General features: G+C 40.2%; 2 protein-coding genes and 1 non-coding gene across 3 annotated transcripts in view; 2 read left to right on the top strand and 1 right to left on the bottom strand.

The window, feature by feature from the left end:
* Positions 1-6,077: 6,077 nt before the first annotated feature.
* Positions 6,078-7,780, bottom strand: rrs1 (ribosome biogenesis regulator 1 homolog). Its single transcript, XM_057322672.1, has one exon. The coding sequence runs from the start codon at positions 7,736-7,738 to the stop codon at positions 6,692-6,694; it is 1,047 nt and encodes a 348-aa protein (XP_057178655.1). The 5' UTR covers positions 7,739-7,780; the 3' UTR covers positions 6,078-6,691.
* A 247-nt stretch (positions 7,781-8,027) lies between these two features.
* trnar-ucu (transfer RNA arginine (anticodon UCU)) lies at positions 8,028-8,117 on the top strand. The gene is given in 2 exon segments: positions 8,028-8,064; positions 8,082-8,117. It is a non-coding gene; the product is annotated as a tRNA-Arg (tRNA).
* Positions 8,118-8,597: 480 nt separating this feature from the next.
* pola1 (polymerase (DNA directed), alpha 1) overlaps positions 8,598-26,332 on the top strand; it is a 46,212-nt gene continuing 28,477 nt past the window's right edge. Inside the window, exons 1-26 of the mRNA XM_057322961.1 lie at positions 8,598-8,760; positions 9,389-9,513; positions 9,602-9,698; positions 9,812-9,892; positions 10,087-10,202; positions 10,390-10,452; positions 10,593-10,694; positions 10,879-11,029; positions 11,123-11,273; positions 11,419-11,594; positions 11,810-11,922; positions 12,028-12,141; positions 12,231-12,305; positions 12,405-12,543; positions 12,640-12,794; positions 12,966-13,050; positions 14,581-14,642; positions 14,752-14,841; positions 14,929-15,045; positions 15,147-15,322; positions 15,427-15,556; positions 15,640-15,759; positions 15,853-15,946; positions 16,032-16,156; positions 16,258-16,407; positions 17,006-17,128. Coding sequence (XP_057178944.1) covers positions 8,712-8,760; positions 9,389-9,513; positions 9,602-9,698; positions 9,812-9,892; positions 10,087-10,202; positions 10,390-10,452; positions 10,593-10,694; positions 10,879-11,029; positions 11,123-11,273; positions 11,419-11,594; positions 11,810-11,922; positions 12,028-12,141; positions 12,231-12,305; positions 12,405-12,543; positions 12,640-12,794; positions 12,966-13,050; positions 14,581-14,642; positions 14,752-14,841; positions 14,929-15,045; positions 15,147-15,322; positions 15,427-15,556; positions 15,640-15,759; positions 15,853-15,946; positions 16,032-16,156; positions 16,258-16,407; positions 17,006-17,128 — 2,979 coding nt within the window. The 5' untranslated portion in view covers positions 8,598-8,711. The remainder of the gene's footprint in view (positions 8,761-9,388; positions 9,514-9,601; positions 9,699-9,811; positions 9,893-10,086; positions 10,203-10,389; positions 10,453-10,592; positions 10,695-10,878; positions 11,030-11,122; positions 11,274-11,418; positions 11,595-11,809; positions 11,923-12,027; positions 12,142-12,230; positions 12,306-12,404; positions 12,544-12,639; positions 12,795-12,965; positions 13,051-14,580; positions 14,643-14,751; positions 14,842-14,928; positions 15,046-15,146; positions 15,323-15,426; positions 15,557-15,639; positions 15,760-15,852; positions 15,947-16,031; positions 16,157-16,257; positions 16,408-17,005; positions 17,129-26,332) is intronic.

Below are 26,332 nucleotides of genomic sequence, written 5' to 3'. Positions count from 1 at the left end.
GTCCTCCTCGGGACTTTTCGAGCAATGGTCACCTTTTATGTCACACCTCAAAGTCCTCAACTCGAGTAGAAAGCCAGGTGTTTGCTAATGTAATGAAGACGGTCTCGTAAGTCGACTGCCGTCCCCTGTCACTGGACCGGGGGGTGCCGCAAATCTCTGCCCTCGGGGTCCACAGACCCACGCCCTCCCCGAACAACCAGGCTCTCCACAGGTCAGCTGCTCTGTCTAAAGAGGCCCACTCGCCCATGAAATAATGTCTTTTGGCTCTATTGTTCTGAATGTCTGTTGGTTTTGCAGGCCTATTCACTCAATTTCCCCTGAATAGAGGGGCACAAGGCCCCGGTGACGTGCCTTCTGCTGTTGACGGCCATTACAAGCCCATAACACATGTGCTCTTATATGTTTCTTTCAAACTCGGAGAGCACTTTGCTATTGTGTTTTTCAGATGGCCAATGCTGGCTTGAGTGGTGTCAAAGGGCCATCGCGGGTAAATTGGTCGGCTGGTTAGGGCTTTTGTACAGTGCACTGTTTGCTTGATGGCTACTGAAGCCATTTCTGGCTCAAGTCAAAACAAACACCTGTTGTATTGACTGACAGTGATGTGTAAATTCAGAAAGAGGTTTAATTTTGAGGTTGGAATTTCGGCCTTGACCTTCATAGACGTGATTATTGATCTGCAAGCAGCAAAGATGACTTTCTATTCACCGGTTGGCTCAAGATGTTGCTGTGCTAGTGCATTATTGGGGATGGGTTTATATATTATATCAAAGACTAGAAAGAGGATGACAACAGGTCATAAGAAAATGTTATTGCTCAGAGGTTGCTCTTTCAAAGCTCAGACGATTCGATGGAGTTCTCGGTTATGTTTTATTTAAGAATCAACTTAGTCTCAGATGTTTCTCCTAAAAATTCTTCAGCTACATTCTCATTTAAATGTATTGATTGTATTGGTAAAATAATCTGGATTTGGGTCAATTTGATGAAACATATTTGAGTTCATATTCAGATCTTTGATGGTATTATTGCAAAATACATTGCAGCTTATATTTACATTTTATATATTTTTTTACATTATTCCGTTTTTATTTGACATGGATATTTGCTTAATAGCTCTATAAAACTAATGTTCTTAACAACCTTGCACAGCTTTTTACAGTTCGTTCTTCTAATATATACATCTTTAGACAAAATTTGATAGGCAGGCTTATTTAATAGCGCTATAGTTTGATTGTTTTTGCAGTACAACCAACATGCTTGTATTATTATTGCTTAATAATAAAACCGTATACATCTAATATATTTGATGCACCTTTTTATTTTTTGTCTGTACTTCGCATTTACAGTAAAGCTGCTTTGATACAATGCAATATTGTGAAAAGCACTATAAAGTTGAACAAATTTGACTTGAAATAATAATAATTTAATATAATCATATTTTATGATCAATTATTATTATTCATTATATGTAATATTGACTCGGAGCTCGGTTTGTGACATTGTTGAGATTTCTTCTAAAACTCTAATGGAGACATTTGTGAGACATCTGGGTCTTTTTCTCAGGAGAAATATTTGAGACAGACTTCAGCAGTTTTCATTTGCTCACCTTTTAATCTATTTGAGGAGGGGAAAATGTGTTTCTTCTCATCTTGTAGAAAGTTGTGATTTGACCTGCTTGGTTAATCTGTACAATATAACTAGAATTGTGGTCCCTTTACATTTGAAACGACGTGTATACATTTGCGTGCTCAAATGTTAACATACTGTAAAAATGCATTCGTTTGCATTTGTATGCATACACAGAATAGGCTTGTATACATCTGTGAATAGAATAATAATAGGATGCAGGCGAACCACACATGTGTGCGTGCGTGTCCTGATGCAACATGTGGTACGGACTCATCCCTGAAGCCCCTCCCTTGGGTATGCATGCACATTGCCTGCCATTGTGTGCACTAGACAGCAGATGGTAGGCTCTTGCTGCATTAACAGACCCAGTCATCTGGCAGGCACCCACAGTTCAGGCGGGAAACACGGTCGTGCTGCTCCACTGCCAGTGATGCCTATTAATATGGGTCAGTCTTTCCAATGGTGACAAGCGGCTGACTGCTGTGACTTTGGACACTGTGCAGGCCGGGTGCATAGCTATACTGTACTGTTAAACATGAGATAAATATAAAGCTGGTTTAGGTGGGTGATTGTATTTTAGTTTCGAGAAGAAAATGGGTCCACAGATTCTGGTGATGAAACTGGATTTGTGTGACCAAAGGTGGTCTTGTTGGGCAGATTTTGCTGTTGAGGTTCACCTGGTGACAGGGGTAGATAATTGAGGACACCGTGTTCTTGTGGGTGTGACAGATGAAAGACGTTCTGTACCAATTTTCAGTCTTACGACCTGAGGATTAGAACACCAGCTGTCTCTGAGGTGAGCAACAGGTGCCGTGAGATGAGCGCTGTCCGAGTTCACCTTATCACAAGCTTTTGTTCCATAAATTTGAGACTTTTGGGCCCTTTGAAGGCTCCGAGGCGCTCTCGAGCACAATAAACGTTCATGTGACATCAGCAATCACCACATCAGTGGATTAGTGTTAAAGATATATGAGGTCTGGAGAAAGCTGTGCTTACTGGGACCAGTTAGATGAGCTTAGCAGATGGCCGAGGTATCTTATTAACCTCAAATCTGAGAAAAGTCAGTTACTTGGGCCGATTCGAAGGAAACTGTAGCAAAAAGGTAATCTTTTAATTTCAGACTGAATGTTTTTGTTGGACATCTGTTCCAGAGAAGCAGCCGGACGGATCTATGAGGATATCATTACTGTGTATGTGGCTATGTTGCCAAATCTTTCAACCCTAATTGACCAGACATGACCGTCCCACTGAGCAGCAGGTTTTTTTATTCATATTATTTTTAAATGCATACATGCACAAGATTAAAGAATTTATTCTAGGCAACACATTATACACAAACATGCGAATATGCTGCACATACAAAATGTAGAGTCATTTTTACCATAATGAAGTATAAGTCTTATACTTATAGTTAGTTTTAATTTTCCAGAACATCAAATAGAATGCAAATAATTTCTCCAAACATCTCGGGAAAACTAATATCTAAGGTCGGTATTTCAATAAAAAAACTTACTTCATTATATCTAATTCACATGGTGGTATAATGGGACTAAAGGCCTTTATGGTAAATGTCTGAGTAATTGATCTAAAATATAAACTTATATCAAAAATATTTTGAATGCAAATGCAAAAAAATGAAACTGAAATTCAAATATCAGACGTATTTGCAAAACATTTAAAAAAGAAGGCTAACAAATGTTATTGAAAATTGTTAAAGAATCGACAACTTTCACGGTTTAAATGAATCTTGTAAATGAATAAAAATTTGAACACAAAATAAAAAAAGAAAAGGATTAACACGTTACTAAGAATTTCTTAAAGCAGTTAAAGCAGAACATTAAACATACTATTAAAACATTGCTTATGTTGATGCAGGTCAAACAGCCATCATATTGTAAAACAATAGCCATAGCTACATATTAGCGACAAAATTAGAGGTAACTATTTTTTTACATATAAACTTAAATGCCAAAAGACATTTATACCGTTTTCTTGCTATTACTTTGAATGTTAATAAATGGTACTTAAAACAGTTAAAACATATTTAAAGCAAGTGCACTATCACTGAACTTAAGTTCTATTCTATGGTAATAGTGTGAAGTATTACATGGCTGAAGTCACTGTACAGCATTAGCTACAGTTCTTCTCTTCTAGGCTTTGTAAAACCTTGGAGGTGATTGATTCAATGGGCCTCAAAAGCCCCATCGGTGGCCCCCGGCCCTGGATTTTTCTCCCGGGCTTGGACACGATCCTTTGGTGCGAGTCAGGAGAGCTGTGTGTGGCAGCCGGAGGCTGGACCTCACATCTGAGCAGCATGAAAGCATCCTCCTCTCTGTACTCCCCCCGGGGGACATATAGCCCGCCTCTGCTGGACGACACAGAGGAAACAACAAATACAAAGGCCTGTTTATTCCTGATGACCCAGATTCCGACGCTTCGACAAAACAAGACAAGTGACAGTTCGGCACTGGTTCAGGATCTGTGTGGAAAAGACTCACCAATGAAAGGACCACAGCTAAGTATAATCTTTCACACCTTGACTGCACAAAACAAGAGCACAGCAGCCCCACGAAAGCCCAGAAACACCACCCAGGAATTCACACTGGCATTAAAAAAGTGAAAAGTGTGAAATTGTGCTGGCGGAGAATTTATGGGTTGATATGGTCATGGAAGGTCTGTATACAAACAGATATAACCTACTTCTCATTTCATGAGCAATTTGGTCCCCAGAAGTATTTAGACAAATGAAACATCTTCGTGTTAAATAAACTAAACATCGTCTTATGAAAAATAATGCATGTTAAACACTTCACAACAATAAATAGGTTTTGTCAAATATTATCTATTATATTCATTGCAGTGTTGCAGTTTTACAAATCCATTTATGGGTCACTGTATATAATGCATAAAGCCATTAAAACCCACAGGTCTTGAAGAGTCAGAGCAAGAATTGATCAACGCTGGTGTGCTATGCGTGTGTATTGTCAGCTAATGAGCTATGAGATTTGCCACCTGTTTGGGGAGTGTTGCTGAGAGGGTGAGCAGCTGCCCATGTGTGTGTTAGTGGGGGAAGGCGGGCGTAAAGATCTGTCATTTGCAGACTCATTATGTATAATGGCATACTCACCCGGTACCCTCCCCCAGGATCAGTATAGTCCAGGCCTGCGCTGAACCAAGGCCGCTGTCATTCTTAGTGAGCTCATCCCTCTGGGGATATAAACAAAAGCTTTACAAGAAATAGAGACGGACAGACTAGATCCATCCTTGTATTGTGCTAAAAAAACATTTTTTATTTAGTTAATAAATATTCTTAGCTAGAGCAATAACAGCTTTATTTACAAGTGACTTCTTGTTCTATAAATCTAAAATACAGAGGCGTTTTTTCACTGTTTGTGGACTTACATTTCTTTATTATTACTGTGGCAAGCTGCCCTGCTGCCCAATCTGCAGGCGCCCAAATGTCATGCTTTGAAAACATGCAAATGACCTCATCTCTCTGTAATGAATGCAGCTATGTCTTACTGCCATCTAGTGGGCAGATTGTGAATTATATTTCTGGTAGATTTACAGTTTGCAATTCAAAATTTAATTTAACGACTGAATGGCCTATTCTAAACTGATTAATAATTACACATGCATTGTCACGCATAGTTATAAAATGTGTATGAATTACTGTATAAAATATAAAGTACTGTCCATAATTGCACAATATTTTAAACACGATATAAAAGCCAATATGGCCCATTGTTACTAGCTGTGTTTTTAATCTAATAAAACACAACTTTCTTTCTCTTCGTTTTACGTTAATATTGTAATATAAATACACAACACGCGTTCTCGGTTCAGCAGTACTAATTGATTTTGGCATAAATGTGCCCTACATTCTGCCCATTGGCGTGGTATTGTTTGGCTAATAATGCTTTACAAGCCTGACATCAGTCAACAGATGGGCACCCTCCCCAAACCTCCCAGCTGATCTGGACTGGTGTCAGCAGTCAAACACCATCCATCAAATGAGTGAAGATCGGGATATTCATTTGTTTAGAAAGACCCACCAACTTTGCAAGACGCATCGATATTTTGAACATATGGGCCCGGTTTCACAGACAAGGCTTAAGGCTAGTCCTAGACTAAAATGAATGCGTGACCTGTCTTAACTGAATATAACTGGCCCAGAAATATCTTCAAATATATCAGTGCCATAGTTTTGTCTCAAGATGCAGACCAGTAGTGTATTCTTCAAAGGCATTTTTATAAAAGCGACATAAATATCTTAATTCAACTAAGGCATAGTCCTGGCTTAAGCTAAACCGTGTCTGTGAAACCGGGCCATGGTGTCTTGTTTTACATTGGGTGGATGGGTGGGGGTATTCCCATCGAATATATTACAGTATACCATGCACAGGAAAAAATGATGGCTTTTACTTTTAAATGATCACTTATCAAAGTAGTTTATGGTGAGACATAATTTATTATTTCACATCTTCACAGCAGAATTTAAGAAAGAAAGTAGTAATAAGGACACCAAGCATATTAGCAAATCTTTAAATTAGATTAAGCAGACAACAGGTTCATTTGGATTCGTTTAGATGCCATACATCAACATACCTCTAGGTGGCTGCATTGAGTCACATCTTGGTAAACTCGTGGGTGTGCAACTCAAGAAACGCATTTAGTAGCTGAATGTTAAAACGTACCCGATTAAAAGTAACAAATAATAAAAACAAATATACCAGAGATGATTCTGCTGCTTTTAAATTTATTGTAAACACACTTTATGAAACACAGTGAAATTAAATTACACATCTGAGGGAGATCATTTCTCAATTATTCTCTTTCAGCACAACAATGACAATTGTACATTTTGTAAAGTGTGAACATTTTACATAACAAGAGCAACATATTGTATTTGACATGAAAATATGCTTGAACATATTGTAGAATACTGTAAAATCCAAGTCCAGGACCAAAGCACCTTAAGGGACTTCTGTCACATGGGTTGGTATCTTACATTACATGTATGTATTTTATTAAATGAGTTTTTGAGTCCACAGTGCTTTACGTTTTAGCGCCTTCCTTGTTTCATGGGTGGTTTACGGCCTTTACCTTTAGGAACCTTTCCTTTTCCACCAGGCCTGCCTTTAACGTTACCTTTTCCTTTACCAGACATGTTTCCTTTGCGCCCTTTCTTTCCAGGTCCTTTCTTTTTCTTTTCAGATGATTCCATGTCCTCTTCCCTCATTTGTTTATTGACTGCTTTAGTGACGTCAAGACGTGGCTTTTTGCTGCCCATTAGTTTCAATAAATCCAGCTGTTTTTGCCTCTCGCCACTAAAGTCACCAATGACGGGTTGGAATTTTCTCCTTTTCCCAGTATTTTTGGGTGTCTTCTCCTTGGCCAGGTTCTCCTGAAATTTACCAACAGAGGCAGTGGATATCTTTGCAACACTCGCAGCCTGTGCAAGCTCTGATTTCGATTGACGAGATGTGGGTGCGAGGCCCATGCCTGGCACCTTGATCTTCTGAGCTCTGGCAATGTTTTTGAGTCTGTTGAATTCATTTTTCGCCACCCTCTCCTTCTTGGCCTTGTTCTTCTTTGCAAACTGGTCTTCCTTGGGATCTGCACTCGCTGGCACCTCGATCAACCATTCCTTGGTGTCATCTTTGGCACGTTTGTACCCCCATCGCCTTCTCCATTCCTTGTGAACTTCATCCCACACCAAGTTGGTCTTCTTCTTCTTCTGAATGCCTTTCAGCTTTGCAAACTGTTCCCATTTTGTAGGAGGCTTTGGTTTAGGAGGAGGCTTTTCTCTGGGTAGAGCAGTGGTCGGCTCTGGGAGTTTGGCCACGATCACGTCTTTAACTCTCTCTGTTGGAAGTTTCCATAACTCGTTGATGAGGAGTTGCGTGTTATCTCTTGCCAAAGACCGAAGAAGATCCTCCCGGTTGTTTCCTTTAAATTCCCGGCTATCTATCCGGTTCTTATCAAACGCAAGTAAATGACCTGGATCAAATTCCAGATCCAAATCTTTGTGAACTGTAATACTTTTAAGCTTTTCGGACTCATCTTTCTCAGCCTTAGCAAGCACGTCTTCTATACGGCACGTAGCCATGTTGCGTGGTATTCTCACATGTGCTTTGCTCGGAGGAAGTAGTTTATTTCAAAATTAAAGACCCCAGACGAAGTTAAAGCCCCCACTGGTTCTAAATATAAAGTAAAATAATCAAATAAAAATCGAACAATAATATTGAAGAGTTTATTGTGAAGCTATTTTATATATACTGATATAGATAAATATCAGTCATCCAAATACTACCAAATACTAAAAACAACTACTAAAGCGCATAACGTCCCGGAGCGCTGTTGCAAGGAGTACCAACAAACTCTTAGGACGTCCCATCGGCTCTGTGGCGCAATGGATAGCGCATTGGACTTCTAGATGGTTGAATGGGGTCATTCAAAGGTTGTGGGTTCGAGTCCCACCAGAGTCGAAGCTTTTAAGTTCAAAATCACCAAAAAGGCCTTTTGCCAAAAGTTTCTTTAAGTGCACATAGTTGAAAAAAATGACGACTTACGATACAAAATTCAAAGATTCAACACAACTGTTGAATCTTACAGCAGTAACAGTTCTACACCAACGGCTGAACATTTCATTAGTTTTAAAGTTGTGAATTGTATTTTTTTATTTTAATAATAATGTAAGGTCCAGACCCAGACAGAAAAGATAAGGTTTGGAATGTGTTTAATTGTACATGATTATATTGTTTCATTTATTTCACATATCTGACAAACAACAATTTTTATTTTAATTATTTATTTACAGTCAGTGGATCTTCTGAGCAGTGACTTTCTAAAACGACAGTAAACAATACAAATGACATATTTCACTTCAGTGTAAAAACACTTCTGATTTTTGTTGAAATAGATTAGATTGGACGGGCGACGTCGAGACGTCATATCCGCCGCTCGAGTTTCCCCGGGAAGACGCTTTGGCGCGGAATCTGTTGTATTGCATCCGCGCTTCTGAGAGAAAGATAATCCTTACATTACCTCACACGAAGTACTTACATTAATAACTTAAGTTAATGGCTCCCGTTTCAAATTCCGGTAAAGACACTGACGGTGGAGATTACGGTAAGCGTGTTTACATGTCTCACTGTTATTAGCATGCAGAATACTGATTCAGTTCAGTCAGTGTGTTGCTGTACGTTGCCTGCTGACTAAGTTATCGTTAAAATAGTAATGTCAAAATAGTATTAAATGTTTTCGCTCACAACAGTATATTCATTTTGCATTATGAGTTGTGCAATTATATCTTTAGCTAATGCAGATATATATTTTAGCAAATATATCTAAATTTGGGTCAGTTTTTGGCTTGTTGTATCGTGAACATGAAGTGTCAACATGACACTGACAGAAATTTAAGTTATCTCTGTTGCTTTAACCACAGTGTTATTTTATGCGTCTTTTTATCATTTCTTTATCATTTCGATACTTCCTGTGTGCACCTGTAGTTAAAATACAGGATGTCTATTCAGTCACGGAGAGCTCCGTAACGGTGTCCTTGGGATACTTTTAAATGTATGTTATGATAATAATAGTAACTGCCTGTGCCTTTTTTCAAATAAAGTCGAGCTTTCATTTAGGGTGTCATCCTCCGCCTTTTATTGTACCGTTACATGGTTGAAGCTGGTGTGTTAAAGAGGTCTCCAAGTATTCTTTCATTTCAATTTGACTGAACCCCATTCCATCTTCGCACTAGATGCATCAGACACATGTGGCATCGCTTCCTCGCGCTCCAGGCGAGAGAAAAAAGAGAAAGTGGGGCGCAAGTCGGCTTTGGAGCAGCTTAAACGAGCCAAGAAAGGAGAAAAGGTTAAATATGAGGTAAGTCAGTTGTTGGTGTATTCATTATGCACGAAACCACTTATGCTTTGTTTCCATTACACCTCTTCTGATGTTGTGTTGTGATCAGGTGGAGGATTTGACCAGCGTGTATGAAGAGGTGGATGAAGAACAATACTCCAAATTAGTGCGTGAGAGGCAGGATGATGATTGGATCATTGATGACGGTCAGTCTACTTATTGACTGTTACATCATTTTTCTTATGTTATAGTAGGCATTAGGTATGTGCTGAGATGTCAATGAATGTTCTTAGCTGAATGTGTCTGTGACCTTTGTCAGATGGGACGGGTTATGTGGAGGATGGTAGAGAGATCTTTGATGAAGAATTGGATGATGACGCTCTGGAGAAGGCTACAAAAGGTAAGTGAGCACAAGGTGTTACAATCACAAGTGGATGTTTCTAAATATATCAGTTTCGATAGTGGAAGCTGGTTGAAAACATTGTGTGAATGGATCACTGAAATCATGTAAGGATGTAGTCAGTACCAGTGTCTCTGAGTTCTGCAGTGTAGAGCACTATTCTTCAAATGTTCTGTTTATTTCTCTCAAAACAGGTAAAGCAGGTGGAAAGGCAGGAAACTCAAAGAAGAATGTAAAGAAAATGGCCGTCAGTAAACCCAACAGCATTAAAAACATGTTCATGAACAGCAATGTGAAGAAGCCGGCTGAGGTAAGAAACACTGTGACTTTATCACTGTTAGTTTACTATATGCAATACACACTTTGTAATTGTACCGGCATACATAATCCACTTCTTAGAACAATAGTGTATCTCGCATGTGTAAAATGTAAGATGCAGTTGTTATAGGTGTATAATTTGCCCTGTAAAAAGTGTCTTTGTTTTGTTCAAATGGTAGAAAGATGTGGATTTGTCCAAAGATGATCTGCTGGGAGATATTCTACAGGATCTGCACTCTGAGGTAAATGTTTATGTCTGCTTGTCTGCTTTTTAACAAACATACTGTAGATGTTGTGAGTCTGCAGCATTGCCATTGGCAAGCTCCAGTATATCAGTCATTGCAGGTTAAGCTGAAGGTCATTGTAATGTTTTTCCCCCCAGAAACCACTTGTGCTCACACCTCCACCAGTAATCACCTTGAAGAAAAAGAAAACTTTGGGATCCCCTATGAATCCATTTTCAGTTAAACCACAGGTGCCAAAGGTAGTTTTTCCTGATTTATTCTGACATCGCGGTAAAAGATATTGAAGTACTGTCAGTTCTCCTTAAGCTACAGTTTTTCACTTAATGGCTAGTTACCGCTTCGCTAAGCTTTGTTATATCTCTAAGGTTAGCTAGGGTTTGTCACATATAGTCACTGTATAAACCTTTATTGTCCATCTCATAGGATTCACCTGAAGTCCAGAAATCAAAGCCCAGGCCTTCAGTGACACAGGTTCCTCCAGCTGAGTTTTCACCCAGACCTGCTGCTCAAACCACCTCCGGTAAACCAGCTGCCACACAACAGATAAAGAAACCCAAGAAAGAGGAGCCTAAAGGCAGGCTTTATCTACCCAACTTCTATATTACAGTAATGTTTTGTTGTAAAACCAAAAATGTTGTTAATATTAGTTATTCACTTTTATAATTAGAAGAGGCAGTTGAGTTCGATGAGATGGATTTTGATGAACCCATGGAGGCAGAGAACCGGGAAGTGGAGCCGGTGAATGTAAATGTGGAGCCTGAGGCCACACCTACTCTTAAAGTGGAACCCAAAACCGAGCCGAAGGATGAGATGTTGATGTAAGTCAGCGCAACAAAGGTCTTTGAGTTTGTGTATATAGTCTTTATTTATACTGTTTTTTGGAATTTAGAAATTCATTTGATGAAAGACGTTACAGAGTTGAGACTATAATATGCCATTACTGTCTTGTTTATCCCCTGTCAGATCTGGAATGGTTGGTGGTATGGGTTGGGAAAAGATGGAGGAGGCCGACCCCACCGAAAGTCATGTGGAAGTGCAAGTGGATGCCAGTCACTTACCTCTGGTGGAGGGACCTGATGGAGATAAGGTTTTCCGTTTCTACTGGCTGGATGCTTTTGAGGACCAGTACAACCAACCTGGTCAGTTTTTTGTCCATCCAATTCTTTTCCATCCAATTTTCAGCTTCATTTGCATTCGAGCTGATTAAGGCCGGTGTAAACTGCACATGTCACTGTAAGTTTTCATGCTGGCTACAAAAGATAAAATTGTAACATAACTGCCATAACAGGCGTTTAGTTTTTAGTTTAGTTTTAGTGTATTGTTTTTGGTAACGTATATTTTTTCCTCTGTGTAGGTGTGGTGTACCTGTTTGGAAAGGTGTGGATCGAATCTGCAAAAGCTTACGTAAGCTGTTGCGTTGCTGTCAAGAATATTGAGAGGACATTGTATCTTCTGCCCAGAGAACATGTGAGGCCACCCTTACTGAGTTTATTATTGATCAGTTTTTTAAATTTGTAATGCAAAAAACAACGTTTGTGCATTTATGTATTTGTTTATTTGGGGTGAAATTAGAAAGTAAATCTGGCAACCGGTGAGGTGACAGAAGTTCCAGTAGGATTGATGGATGTGTACCAGGAGTTCAACAGTCTTTCTGAGAGGTTTAAAATCATGAAATTTAAGTCCAAGGTAATTATTGGTACTCTCTGTATTTTCGAAGGGAATGCTTTGTCTGTTTGAAACCACAAACATGATCAAATCTCTCCCTGTTTCAACAGCCAGTGACCAAGAGCTATGCCTTTGAAATGCCAGATATTCCCTCACAGAGCGAGTACCTTGAAGTCAGATACTCTGTGAGTAGACATACTTTACATGAAGGCACTGTCATAATGAGACAATTGTAGAAGACAGTTTATTTTTAATCAAATATGTATTGTGGGATGTTGCTGCAGGCTGAGCTTCCTTCATTGCCATCTGAGCTGAAAGGCTCAACGTTTTCCCATGTTTTTGGCACCAACACCTCCAGCTTGGAGCACTTGCTGCTTAACCGGAAGATCTGTGGACCTTGCTGGCTAGATGTCAAGACTCCTCGTATGTAATACGTCATGTGATCTTCTCATCAATAACATTCAAATAACTCAACATGCTGTAATGGTTTAATACATTTGCTCTCTCCATCACCTCTAGAGTTGAGCAATCAGCCTATTAGCTGGTGTAAAGTGGAGGCCATAGCGCAGAAGTGTGATCTGATCTCAATTGTTAAAGACCTGCCACCTCCTCCCCTGGTCGTCATGTCCATAAGCCTCAAGACTGTGCAGAACCAAAAGACTCACCAGAATGAGGTAGTACTATTGAAAAGGAATGGGAGGGAATGCCTCAAGGATTAAAGTTTGCCACAGAGACCTCTTGACTTTAAACATCTGCCTGCAGGTGTCTTATAAAATACAAATGATGTTTTATAGTTTCAGTTGTGTTTATTATCAGACCCTAACTTTGTGTTTTACCCGGGGTAGATTGTTTCCCTGGCTGCCCTTATTCATTATAGCTTTGCCCTGGACAAAGCTCCACCACGACCACCTTACCAGACCCATTTCTGTGGTGAGTTCTCAAGACCACATAGATTGTGGTATTTTATTATTAAAGAGTACATTCCTCAATATTTTTAAGGGCTTATTTTGGTTTATGGAGTGTCCGACAACAAGTTTATGTACATACATGATGTAAAAATACTATTATTTCGTAATAATAAGCAGTTTTTATTACCTTACTTCTTGACTGACTCTCAAATGATTCGTTCCGCGATTCATCTGTGTAATCTCCGCCTTTCCGCCAGCGTAGTCTGATCTGATTGGTCAGATAGTGTAGTCTGCTGTGATTGGTCAGATGGTCTAGTCTGCTGTGATTGGTCAAATGGTCTAGTCTGCTGTGATTGGTCAAATGGTCTAGTCTGCCGTGATTGGTCAAATGGTCTAGTCTGCTGTGATTGGTCAAATGGTCTAGTCTGCTGTGATTGGTCAAACGCGTTCAGCATGTGTCGCAAATGGACCGACTATCATTACTACTGTATTACGGTTTGCAGGTGGTTGGATATTAACAGTGTATAGAGAGAGATGGCGTCGATTTTACCTTACCAGTTCGAGCCCGAGTCTGACGAATCATTCTTTAATCCTTATACAGATGCCAGTAAGAAAAAGGACTGTTTTAGACACTTCTCTTGTAACAGTTAGTTATCACGGCATACAGTGTACGGTGTTCGTATCTTCAGATGTTATTATAACTATAGTACACCACGCAGTTCTTGAAATAAAGACTATGTGAGTTAATATGGTTGAACACTTACATTAGCGCAACGAGTTTATAGCTAACGTTAGGTAAACAAACAGTAACAACCCCAAAAATAACGGTAACGTTAGCTAAACACAGACATGAGATAACGTCACACAAATTTAATTTTAAGTAAAGACAAAAATAAAGAGTCACACTTACAGGTTGTGATTCGGTGGAGCTTACAGGTCCAAATAAAGTTGGTATGGCAACATCTTTTAAGGAAAGACGTTTAATGTATCCTGCAGTAAAGGCGCCAAGATTGATGAAGCAATCTTCGGTAAAATGACGCGCGCAAAGTAAAACGTTCGGTTTATACTCCTTTGGTGTCGTTTGGAAAATAAATAGTAACCATTTTTTCCTCAGAAGTTCTTCCTTTGGTAGTGAAAATAAGACTGACTTAGTTTCACTACATAGAACACAGCTTCTCTTAGACATGATGCACACGTCACGAACGAGCTAGTACAGTGTTTGGGGAGGAGAGAGTTAAGTTTTCGCAGTCAGTCCTAGGCGGGGATTATTTCTAGTGACGTAGATACATTGTGGTTAAAGATTCGGACAGGTCATGACTTGTTCACGTGATTCAGAGTCGATTACCTTTTTTATAAGCTAATAACTTTGTTATTCGTTCACCTTCGGATTTACAACTTGGCAGATTGCTTACATTCAAACACGGCAAAATTAAACACTTCATGAAATGTATTTTTTATGATCTCGAGGAATGTACTCTTTAAACATTACAACTTGATTACTAAACATGAATGAGTTTCCATATCTTGCATATCTGATTATTTCTTATTAAAGTGGTGAGCAAACCCAACGACTGTGTCTTCCCATATGACTTTAAAGATGCTGTCAGGAAAAAGGTAAATGTTTGCTATTTAACTTACAAAGCAGTTGTTTGCTTTGTTTTAGTGTTTCTTTTTTACAAATTTGTGCCCAATCAACCTTATTGTTGATGTTTGTTTTATGCAGAATGGGATAGTAGAGATAGCAGGCACAGAGCGTGCACTATTGGGCTTCTTTTTGGCCAAGATGCACAAGATTGATCCAGATGTTTTGGTGGTAGGTGCAATAAGCTAGCCTGTTGCATTGAAGAAATGTTGCTTTTTGTCCCTGTTTCACCACATTTTTCCGATTACGATGTTTTAGGGTCATGACATCTTTGGGTTTGACCTGGAAGTGCTCCTGCAGAGGATTACCGTGTGCAAAGTGCCACACTGGTCCAAGATCGGCAGGCTAAGAAGAGCCAACATGCCAAAACTGGGGGTGAGAAGACCTCTGTGCTGCCTCTTGTCATGTCAAATGATGCTTTGATCCTGCAAGCCTTGTTTTTCATCTGTGCATGTGGATCGCGTTTTTAATGTCAGGGTCGCAGCGGCTTTGCGGAGAAGAGTGCCACTTGTGGGCGCCTGGTGTGTGACATTGAGATCTCTGCCAAAGAGCTCATCCGGTGTAAGAGTTATCACTTGACTGAGCTGGTGGCCCAGATCCTGAAGACAGAGAGGGTGGTGGTGCCTCCAGAAAACATCAGGAACTTCTTTAGGTTGGATATTACCTGTGTAGTGTCACTACCGAGTCCATGCCATGGAAAGTTCTGTGCTTTTTATCTGGTTTTAATTTGAGCTATTTTGCCATTTTTATCAATAGTGACTCCCCTCACCTTCTCTACCTTTTGGAGCTCACCTGGATGGATGCCAAGCTGATCCTGCAAATCATGTGTGAGCTGAATGTGCTCCCTTTGGCAATGCAGATCACAAACATCGCTGGTAACATCATGGTAAGCTACTGCTTAACCGCCTTTTGGTGATTCCTTTGTGAGGAGGATGTAAAGTAAATGTCTTTTTGGATTGTTCTGGACAGTCTCGCACTTTGATGGGGGGACGTTCGGAGAGGAATGAGTTCCTACTGCTCCACGCTTTCCATGAGAGGAACTTCATTGTTCCAGACAAACAGTTCTACAAGAAGCCACAACAAGATCCTGTAGGAAGTCCTTTCTTTCTATTTATTACAATAGTTAAGCTACTGTATATTTGGCCTTAATTTATTCATTATTTTTTCCATTTGTGCTCTTAGAGAGATGATGATATTGATCCTGGAAAAAGCAAGTCGAACAAAGTGAGGAAGAAGGCAGCGTATGCTGGAGGTTTGGTGTTGGAGCCAAAAGTTGGTGAGCGCTAAGTCACTTTGCATGCACCACTGGCATCCCGTATGTTTGTGCTTTCTAAGTCATTTCTTCTGTCCTCCATCCCCAGGTTTCTATGACAAGTTTATTTTGCTGTTGGACTTCAACAGTTTGTACCCTTCCATCATCCAGGAGTTTAACATCTGTTTCACAACTGTCGAGAGGGGTGCTACCAACTCGCGCAAGAAAACTCAGGTATGCGGGGACAGGCATGTCTGTGTATGTATCGGAGATGTGACTCAATTGTAACATTTTTGAGAGCTACAGCATCCTGTCAACTGTTCCCTTGGTAACAGGAGGATGATGATAATGAGATTCCCGAGTTGCCAGATCAAAGTCTGGAGATGGGCATTCTTCCCAAAGAAATTCGAAAACTGGTGGAGCGTCGACGTCAGGTCAAACAGCTAATGAAGCAACAGGACCTCAATCCTGATCTTTACATGCAGGTGTGTGCAAGGCCTATGCACCTTTCTGAATTTATAACAGATGTGATTTTAGATCTTAAATAAACTGGTAACACTTTACAGTAAGGTTGTATTTATTAACATTAGTAAATACGTGAACTAACAGTGAGCAATATAGTTTTTTAGCAATTATAATGCTATGTCAGTCTTGGTTACTGTCATGGTGCATTAACTAATGTTAACAGTTACAGTGTCACATTGATCAGTTGAAAATCGATTATAATATGTCATGATTCAAGTCGGTTGAGATGTTAAATGAATTGCAATACATGTTTTGAACAGCAGGGGACGCTTTGTTTACTGCAATCTTAAACGTGGATATGCTGATATTTCTTAAATGTAAAAAAATCCTAGAAAAGCACAGACAACGTCTTAGTTTGTTTATTTTAAGTAATGAAATTAACTCACGTTAATAAGTGCTGTAAACGTATTTGTTGTTAGTTCATTTTAGCTACTGCTTTCACTAATTATTTACAAATGCAACCTTATTGTAAAGTGTTAACAATAAATCTTGTAGTTTGCCCTATTACTTGAAGTGGTTGTATGCGTACTAGCACTGATGGTAATTGTCCTCCCATAGTATGATATTAGACAGAAGGCCCTCAAGCTGACGGCTAACAGCATGTATGGATGCCTGGGATTTTCCTTCAGTCGCTTTTACGCCAAGCCTTTGGCTGCACTGGTCACTCATAAAGGACGAGAGGTATGTGACACCCTGTTTTATATAATGTGTACATTTAAAAACCAATGCCAAAATATTAGTACAACAACACCACATACACAAAATCCTGTAATGTTACTGAATTTAAAAGCTAGTAAATCTTTTTTTGTGTATTTTTCGGTCCTATTACTGGTCAGATTATTTTCAGTTTTTAATCACCTGTTTGCAGTTTGTTTTGAAGTGGTTTTTTTAGTAGAGGTATTGCACCTCAATTAGGAGTTTATGTAGTTTAAATTGGTTTTAGAAAAATAAAGTCTACTCTGTCCCTAACTGTTGACATTTATCATGGCCATTACATTTTTTGGCTTGTAGTGATCATGCAGTTTCCCAATGCTTCCACTAGAGGGCAGTCTAACCCAGTCCTCCACCCCAGTGGCGTTGCCAGAATTTTATTTTTGAAGGGGCCTGTCAGTAGATGAGGGGGCCATTATATATATGTATATAGCCATTTCATTAGGTTTCTATCCATTACTAAAATGATACACCTATATTATACAGCAAATTTCAATGTTTTAGCAAACAAACGTTCTTAATCCTGGTCTTAAACCCCCGCTCTGCATATTTTGTGTCTCTCTCTTGTTTAACACAGCTGATTTAAATCACCAGCTCGTTAGAAGAGCGCCTCATGAATGAACTGTGGTCGGATTGACATGGTCCCTCCACAGTGTTCACGGCTCTCTACTCCCTGCACACAGGAAATCGGCTGAAGTTTACTTCTGAAGTTAACTTCAGAACACGAATTTGCGCTACATGACAGTCTGCAGCGTCTTCACACTCGGACAAAACTTACTACGGAAGTTTGAAGGGTTATTTAACCGCAATCATGATATTTGCATGTCACGCTTTGTGCACTTCAATGCCCTTTATGTCCACTTCGCAGGGCTCTTACGGGCAAATTGAACAATATACAAAATATGCAGAGCCGGGGGTCATGAGGACCAGGATTAAGAACCGCAGCGGTGGCTACCAGTCAAACCATTGGTTTACCTTTTACATGCAAGGCGGAGTGTTCGAGGGTGAGAAAAGTTTCTGTTCAGAAAAGCCTTTGACACTACAAGAAGTCAAATGCAGTGAAATCGTTATCTTTAGCAGTCTCCTCATTTTTTTCTTGCTCATCTTTTTGTAATTTATAAAAAAGCAGAATATTATGCACTTGCCATCATAGCGTATAAATTAAACAAAAGATGCTACGCACAACACGTTACATAATTAAACCAATAACTTTGAAAAAGGCGGGGAGCACTGATTGGTCGATCAACCAGAGTAAGAAATCAACAATTCCTTATTTTTTATTTTAAGCAATCAAAAATCTGAGGGCGCCTTACATGTAAATGAGGGGGTCTAAGTCCCTCGTGGCTACGCTACTGCTTCCACCCATGTTCATGTCAGCCAGCTCCTCAGGCCTTTGGCTCTGATTTCACTCGCCTCCTTATGAGCTTCTGTTCTCTTTTGTGCTTTAACCAATTTGACTGATCTCTTGTTCTTATATGCCACCTCTTTGGCATGATTGCCAGCTACCTGCACTTGACTTTAATGAGACCAGACTTTGAAAGGCCAGTGGGGTGTAGTAATACAAACTGCGACACATTTGCGTTCTTTCCTCTCCCCTTTCGTATCGCTACTGGGCGGTGTGGGATATTGTTCGAAATTGGGGGGAACCAATAATTATGGTATCCCCATCATTCAACGTGCAGGTTTCACTACAAAAAAGTGTTTGATAAACGGATATATCCAAAGCTAACTGCTTAACAATAGGAGAAATGAAAGGGAATGCTGAATCAACTGGAATTAGTTGTGGTTTGTGACGTGGATCGCATGTGAAGCTTCAGCTGTGCAGTTCTAATCCACTTCACTCAAATGTGTGAATATTAATATGCGTTTTTTTTCATGTTGGGGAACGCAGCTTGACTCAAGAGCCCTAATTACTCTGATTAGTCTTATTGTGATACATATTCTCCACTGTCAACCTGCGTGGTGTCGGACTGTTGCTGAAATGTTGCTGTAGAGAGAAATTAAAAACGCGGGGGGGCGGGGTGGGTGTTCGGACGCAGACGCAACAAATACTTGCTTTTTGCTTTACATTGACCCTGACATTTGAGACATAATTTGTACACTTCGTGCCATTTTTATATTTTGATTGAGTGGCTGCGTTTATTAGCTTGTGCTGTTGAGAACCATGTTAGCGATAGGCTTAAGTTTTTTTCCATGGCCATAAAGATGCTTGATTTGGCCTCCACGTAGATGCCCTCCAGAGCTTCTCGTCTTTCCTCAGCCTCATGATCGGTCTAGGGTAAAGGGATCAAGACAAGCCCCCAATGATTCTCAGCTTGTTCAAATATGCAGGTTCCCAGAGCCGCTATGGAGATGACGGCCGTTTGGCATCAGCTTCCGGGGTCCGAGGGATGTGTCAGAGAACATTTTCAAATTTAAGAGGGTGAGAAGTCAAAGGCAATTTTCCTTTCATGTCTTCCAGTGGTGCCAGAGATGCAGAATGTTGATCGTAACCGTTGTCTAATTTGACAATTGAGTTTTACGATCGTCAAACACTAAATCCTGTCAGTCGGACGGTGGGTTGGCTCCGTCGTCTGATGGATGACCGGCTGTCTGCACCTTCATTGTTTTGGGATGAGAATTACAGGCACTCTGCTTTTAATAGAGTTAACTAATGCTTTCTGAGAAGCTAGCTTAGTGCTAACCTGCCACAGAGGTGTAAATTCAGCCGGCAGGTGTTGTGAAGTGGGTTGAAGTCTAGAACGGTTGGAAGTTTAAGTGAGTTTTATTTGCTGTTTTATTAAAAATATAGTAGGTGATACCATGGCCAGCTGAGCACCTTGCCACACTCGAGTTTGCCAAAGTTATTTTGGGCCTTTCGTCGTCTTTCTTAAAAATTGTATTTCATTGTTTGGCATTAAAAATAGTGTTTTATTGCATCCTGTTTTATTTTTTGGATGAACTAGAAGAACTTGTAAAGGCAAAGGGAGGTCAGCACAGTTTCTCACTTTGAACAGCTAAGATTTCTTTTTTTAAAACTTGACGGTGCAGACCGATTCCTTTTGCAAGTGGGATTTAATGACACTGGTTTAAGCCCCTGCAATTTGGCTTCTTTTGCTACATGACAACTTGGGGAAATCCCCCGCTAGACCAGTTAGCATAAGCCGCTTGCGTTCAGCCTTTACCAGAGCTCGTGAAGTGATGTCCCGTGGCCCTTGACCTTTCCAGAGAAACATTTGTTCTGGTGCGAACCCTGCACGCCCCTGGTATGAGATGCATGCCATGGAATAGGCGTTTAGGGTTTCATGCTGAGGGCTCGCTCCTGATTGATGTGCCTACGTTTTATTTTCAGTTCTGTGTGCGGCGGCCAGTGTGAAAAACGGACCTTCAGCTGTGGAGCTAGTGGGGGTAGGGTTGGGTCCAGGGTTAATCGAGTGATGTTTACAAGTTCTGTCGCTACGGACTGCTGATGGTTGTGGAACGTTAGTTGGCTGACCTCTCACCCCGCCTTGCCGCCAGCCCCGGACTCCTTTTTTTACCTATGTTAGGGCAGTTTAAAAAAGGTAAAACAAAACCTGTTGTGTTGTCACGGACCCCATGTCCTTGTGCTACGGATTCTTCAGATGTAGAGCGGCTGTTGGCGGGACGAAACGGGTGCAGGTTGAATTAGGTGTCATCTGAGTAAACATTGTTTCCTTGCTGTTCTCTCAGACGACACTTCCAGTTGTCACAATCACAAAGGTCAATTTTAACTTTCCCAGAATAAGACATAAATGCCCCCCTCCTCCACTGTAGGCATTGTTGCACGCACTGTTTGACCCTGTGGTCTTTGGTGGGGGATTTACTCCTGATATCACTGGACTTAACAAATAGTCACAGAGACCGGAGAATATTTTTGGATTCGAGCGCGAGATGCGGTCAACTCGCGTTCCCCTCAAGTTCCTTCAGGAGCTTTGCACCTTTAATTTAGACCAGCTTTGTTAAGTGAAGTGATATTCTTAGCTAATTTGGAGCAGCATCTTTGAACATTGTTTGTGATTTAACAGCGCACGTTTGCTGCCGTTTTACCCATTCGTATACCCGCTTATTGCCCCCCTAAATTCCAACAGCCATCATTACTGAGGAAGAGAAAGCAACGGATTGCTTTGATCAGGTGGCAGATTTCAATTTATCCCACATGCTATGAGGTCATCTGTCTCTCAGTCACTGATATCACTCTTGTTAATAAATAGGTGGAAAGAATCGCATCACCTCACACCACGTGTTGAGGTGTCGCTCAATGTTCCGATGATGCACATTAGTCTCGTACACTGTGAAACGGCGTGTCGTTTTACACCACAGCCTCCTTTGAGAATACAGAACAACTAGCAGCTTGTCCATGTTGACATTGATCAAGTAGATCAAATGAATATAACAGGCATGGTGTGTTCTTCATGTTAGCCTTTATTTCGTTGACTCCAACATGTCTTATGATCAGGATGGGCATTTTTATCATTTAATAATTCAACAGATTGCCAAGTTGCAGAGGTTGGTGTCCACTTGAGTATGTTTTTTTTTTTATTTCTTTAAGTTAAAGTTTCTCAAACATTCAGTTATACCTCAACATAATATTAAAGGTTTGTCTCAAAACCAATGGTTCTGTTCCTATCACTTGTGCTTTGTCTAGACTTTGCTGCCCAGAACCAAGAGTCATTGTGAAAAGTTATGTTAACTGTTGTTTGGTGATTCAGGCCGCAAGGTTTTTCCAAAGATGATGCCGTAACAGCGTAACGCAGGGGTCTTCAACGTTTTTCGGGGCAAGGACCCCTTAGATGACAGATGCATGGAGCAGGGACCCCATTATACTAAATGTGTAATCCGAGCTATTTAAATACAAACAACCCTTATTGTCACAGCAATATTATGTTAAGACATTACATTAGCACTATTATGCATGTTATTTTTGCACATACTGTACATACTTTTCTGTGTATTATTTTTATTATTAATATAGATTGTTTGATTATTTTAAGGGATTTGCAGCATCATACATTTTAATTTCACTGTGAGATGGACAATTTACTTGAACCTCAGATTTATTAAGGCTTCAATGAGATGACTGACCCTGGTTAATGGCACAAAGACTATTCTAGTGGAGGTAGAGGTTGTCTCTGGATGCGAAAGAAATTAAGTGCAGATTTTATGCATTCTGTTGTAAAATGAGGCCGTTTTATTAAGTGTTGTTCCTTTTTTTTCTTCCGCTTCTCTGTGTGTTGCAGAACAAACCACTATTTTATAATTCAGCTCCGTTGTCTTTCTCGTGGATCAGCACTGTCGCGGCTGTTACACGAAAATTCACAAGTTTTTTCTGCAGAGCATCATATCAGACTAAGGAGAGCAACATGCATTGAGTCCGCGTTATTTTTGTTTATACGTTTGCAGCTTAAAGAGAACATTGGTTGTAATATTTCTGTACTTGCTTCTGTAATGCTTTACATTTTTAACAACAAGTTGCCTGCGAGTAAACGGTAATTAGCGGACCCCTTGCAGTTCCACGGACCCCTGGGTGAAGACCCATGGCGTAGCGTAATGTAAAGTCTTAATTTGCTGTGTTTGGGTGTTGTCAATTTCAACATCATTCAGTGTCAATGTTTTAAAATTGCATAAAACAGAAGTCTGACGAAGATGTTTATTGATTAAAACGTTGGCAGTTAATGTTCTCTGAATAAAAGGAATAGAAGAATGTGTGGATCATTCTATACTTTAATTTTTTGATCCTCGACCTGCCTAAAATTACTTGCACATAATTAAAATTTTTATGAATGATTTATTGGTCATCGGACTTAAAAGGATAAAGTCTCTGGAATCGGATTCAGTGTTTGTCGGAGGTGTTATGTTGGGCTTTGGGTAGGGGACGCATTGCTCTTTTGCACGATATTTTTACCTACAGTTCCAGATACCAGGCTGCTCGCTAAAGTGATTTCAGGCGGTCATATTAAATCAGAGAGAGGCTTTAGAGGATATTTTACCCCTTAGATCTCAGACTGCGTGTGATGAACTGCTCCATGTGGAATCCGACCCATTTGCTTCCGCACGGCCCATGCAGAATGTATACGCACTTGTGTTTTTAAACGTGTCTTTATAAATGACTGTCAATGTACAGTTGTCGTGTGTGTGCATTTGTGTTCTTCCTCTGGATCGTTTGTACGTTGTCAAAGAGATTACTTAGTTTCCTCTGCTTTGAGTGTGCGGACATCTACCCAAAAAAATGTCTTTGCATGTTATGAAGGCAATTAATTTGAGTTTTAAATCTTCCAGTGTGTGTGTGCGTGTGTGTGCGTGTGTGTGCGTGTGCGTGTGCGTGCGTGTGTGTGCGTGTGTGTGCGTGTGTGTGTGTGTGTGTGTGTTAGATCTTCTAGGGATGGGATATAGAGATGACAGTGGACGTATTTCACCCTGACGGTGCTGTGTGGCTCTTGCTATTTCAGGCTGAGGGCTGTCATCCTCAAAATGCTTTTCACCAGGACGCTTTTTAAAACAATCGTCACCAGATACTTTCTTTTACAAGGTTTCTATGCCGCTCCTGGGCTTAAAATGCCGGCTATGATGTGTACCGAAGCCAACAGGAGGCCAGATGCCCTCCGTGTGAGCAAATGGCATTAGGGGGCAGGACGAATTAACTGTTTACAAGAGCAGCCGTGGACTTCTGTGTTTTTCAATAACCATTCCACAAGCCGCTTGAAATGGTTGGGATGGGATAAATGAATGTGTTAATGACAGACCTGTTGATTAGGGCAAAAAGATGGAGTGCCTTATGGGGAGTCGGAGGCTCGGTGCCAAGCGCTACTGTCATGTCAGTCAAAGTGTGATCTGAGCCAGCTGCATTTGGTCGTTGGGTGGCAGTTTAAACACAGTTTTAGATTTTGGATGCGCTGCTGGATTTCACCCTCTTACAGCAAGTGCTTATTGGAGTCAATTTAGAGTTATAAAGAAACTTGGATAAGGCATTTTGTGGCGTTTTGCTAAATTCAAAACTTGGTCTTTATTTGACAAGCTTTATTTGCAATGAAGGATACAGTATTATTGGTTCATGTTACAGTAGTTTTCCCCGCCCATGTGGCCTTCATTGAATCAGCAGCACCTTGGAAAGATGTTAAAGCAACATGGCCCATAATTTTTATTCTTTTTTTTATAATTATTCTACCAATTATTGTGAGCCAGTTTTTCCAGGTTCCATGTTGACCTCTCTTAAGTTCTTATCCGAATGCATCTTCTGACAGAGAGGGTCCAGTCCCCTTTCCCATCTTTCTTTCGAATGATTCTGCTGTGGCACAGCCGCTAATTCGCTAGGCTTCATAAGTTTACCGTCATCACTTGGCCTGTTATACTGAAATGCCAAAACTCTGATCCAGCAGGAAAGTCAGTGCTGTCATTGTCTGGTGCAGACAGTTGATTTTGTCTTTACAGTAATCGTAACTTTAAAGGACCAATGTGTAGTTTTAGCGGCATCTAGTGGTGATGTTGCGAATTGCAACCAACGGCTCACTTCACCCCCCCCCCTTTCGTAGCACTACAGTGGCTCACACAGGACAAAGATGTCCTTACATTTTCGCTTCTTTGCCGAAGGAGATAACATATTTAAACTCACTTTGTTGAGCAGTTTGTCCGTTTAGGGCTACTGTAGAAACAACATGGCGAATTCCATGCAAGGGGACCCGCGGTGTATGTAGATAGAAATACGTACCGCTCATTATGTAAGGTCTTTATACACATCTAAAGACACAGTTATGTATATAATATTGCATTTCTGTCAATAGACACACAGCACCTTTATTTCTTTATTTAAATAAAGTACTCACTGTGCATACTATAGTAGCTTTATATTCATGGGTGTTCAAAGGTCTGTGTAGTATTTTTTGGGGGGTGTAGCTGAGTAGCCTCTGTTCCCGCAGAGGTTTTTTGTCGGCATGTGTTTTAAGATGAGACGCTCCCCCTCCCTCTTATTTCTGAGTCATGGTTTAAATAACTTGTCTTTCACTAGTCTTACAACCCTGACCTCAGCCCGTCATAACAAACGGACATAAAGAGTCTTGAAAACTATACAAACATAAGCTTTTTTCCTCTTTTCCTCTCCTCCTCCTGTTGTCTTTCTCTCTCAGTGGTTAATATAAGAACGTGTCAGCATTAACAGTGTGGACATATTAACTTTGTAATGCAGTCTACAGTTATATTGTGGCTAAGTGGCTGTAACTTTATGGCGCCCTGTAACAAACTTGCACCTGCTCAGGGTCAGACACAAACTCTGTCACACACAGATGGGTGTACAGATTTATGTGTGCTCGAAAGGTACTGTTGGAGTCAGGCTAGAAACTAAATATCACTTTTTCCGTTGGTCATTTGTACAAAGCCCTAATTCTAAGTATTCAATTTTGGTCCATGTCTTGTCCCCATTGTTTGTTTCATGGACGATACTTAAAGGAATAGTTCACCTTCAAAATGAAAACTCTGTCATTATTTACACCGTTTCAAACCTGAATGACTTACACAGAACACAAAAGAAGATATTTTAAGAAATGCCGGTAACCGAAAACCGTTGGTCCCCATTGACTTGCATTGGTTTCAAGTCCATACAATTGAAGTCAATGGGGACCGATGGTTTTTGCTTGCCGAATTTTTCAAAATATCTTCTTTGTGTTTTGCAGAAGAAAGATCACACAGGTTTAAAAAGACAACAAGGTGAGTAAATGATGACAGAATTTTCATTTTGAAGGTGAACTATTTCTTTAAGATTGGGTTTATTGTTGAGCACAGGTGTGCTGATACGTTATGCAGTAATATTAATACTTGAAAATGTTAGGAGCTTAAAAGTGTAGACCTTGAATTTGTATGTCCTGATTGTCATGTAGGAATTACAATTATATACATTTGCTTTTTTCATTTAGCCGATGCTTTTATCCAAAGACAATGTTTTTATGTATTTTGTCGTTCTCTGTGTTTTCTGGGAATCAGAACCTTTGTGCTTCTAATGCAAAGCTCTACCAACTGAGCTAAAGGAACACTAGTTAATTTACAACCATATATTTTATTCAAACTTGCCTACAGTGCATTCAAGCCATACATTTTGTTATGTCAGTATGTGTGTTCCCTTGGAATCAAACCCACAACCTTTGCGTTGCTTGCACAGCACTCTGCCAACTGATCTGCATGAACACTAAT

This window comes from Triplophysa rosa, linkage group LG23 (assembly GCF_024868665.1).
Source record: "Triplophysa rosa linkage group LG23, Trosa_1v2, whole genome shotgun sequence".
NCBI classification, from domain to species: Eukaryota; Metazoa; Chordata; class Actinopteri; order Cypriniformes; family Nemacheilidae; genus Triplophysa; species Triplophysa rosa.
Note: the sequence above shows the minus strand (reverse complement) of the source record. Positions and strands in the feature narration are given on the sequence as shown.

What these genes read in the sequence shown, in the direction of transcription:
- rrs1 (XM_057322672.1), bottom strand. Translation starts at nt 7,738, where the DNA reads ATGGCTACGTGCCGTATAGAAGACGTGCTTGCTAAGGCTGAGAAAGAT.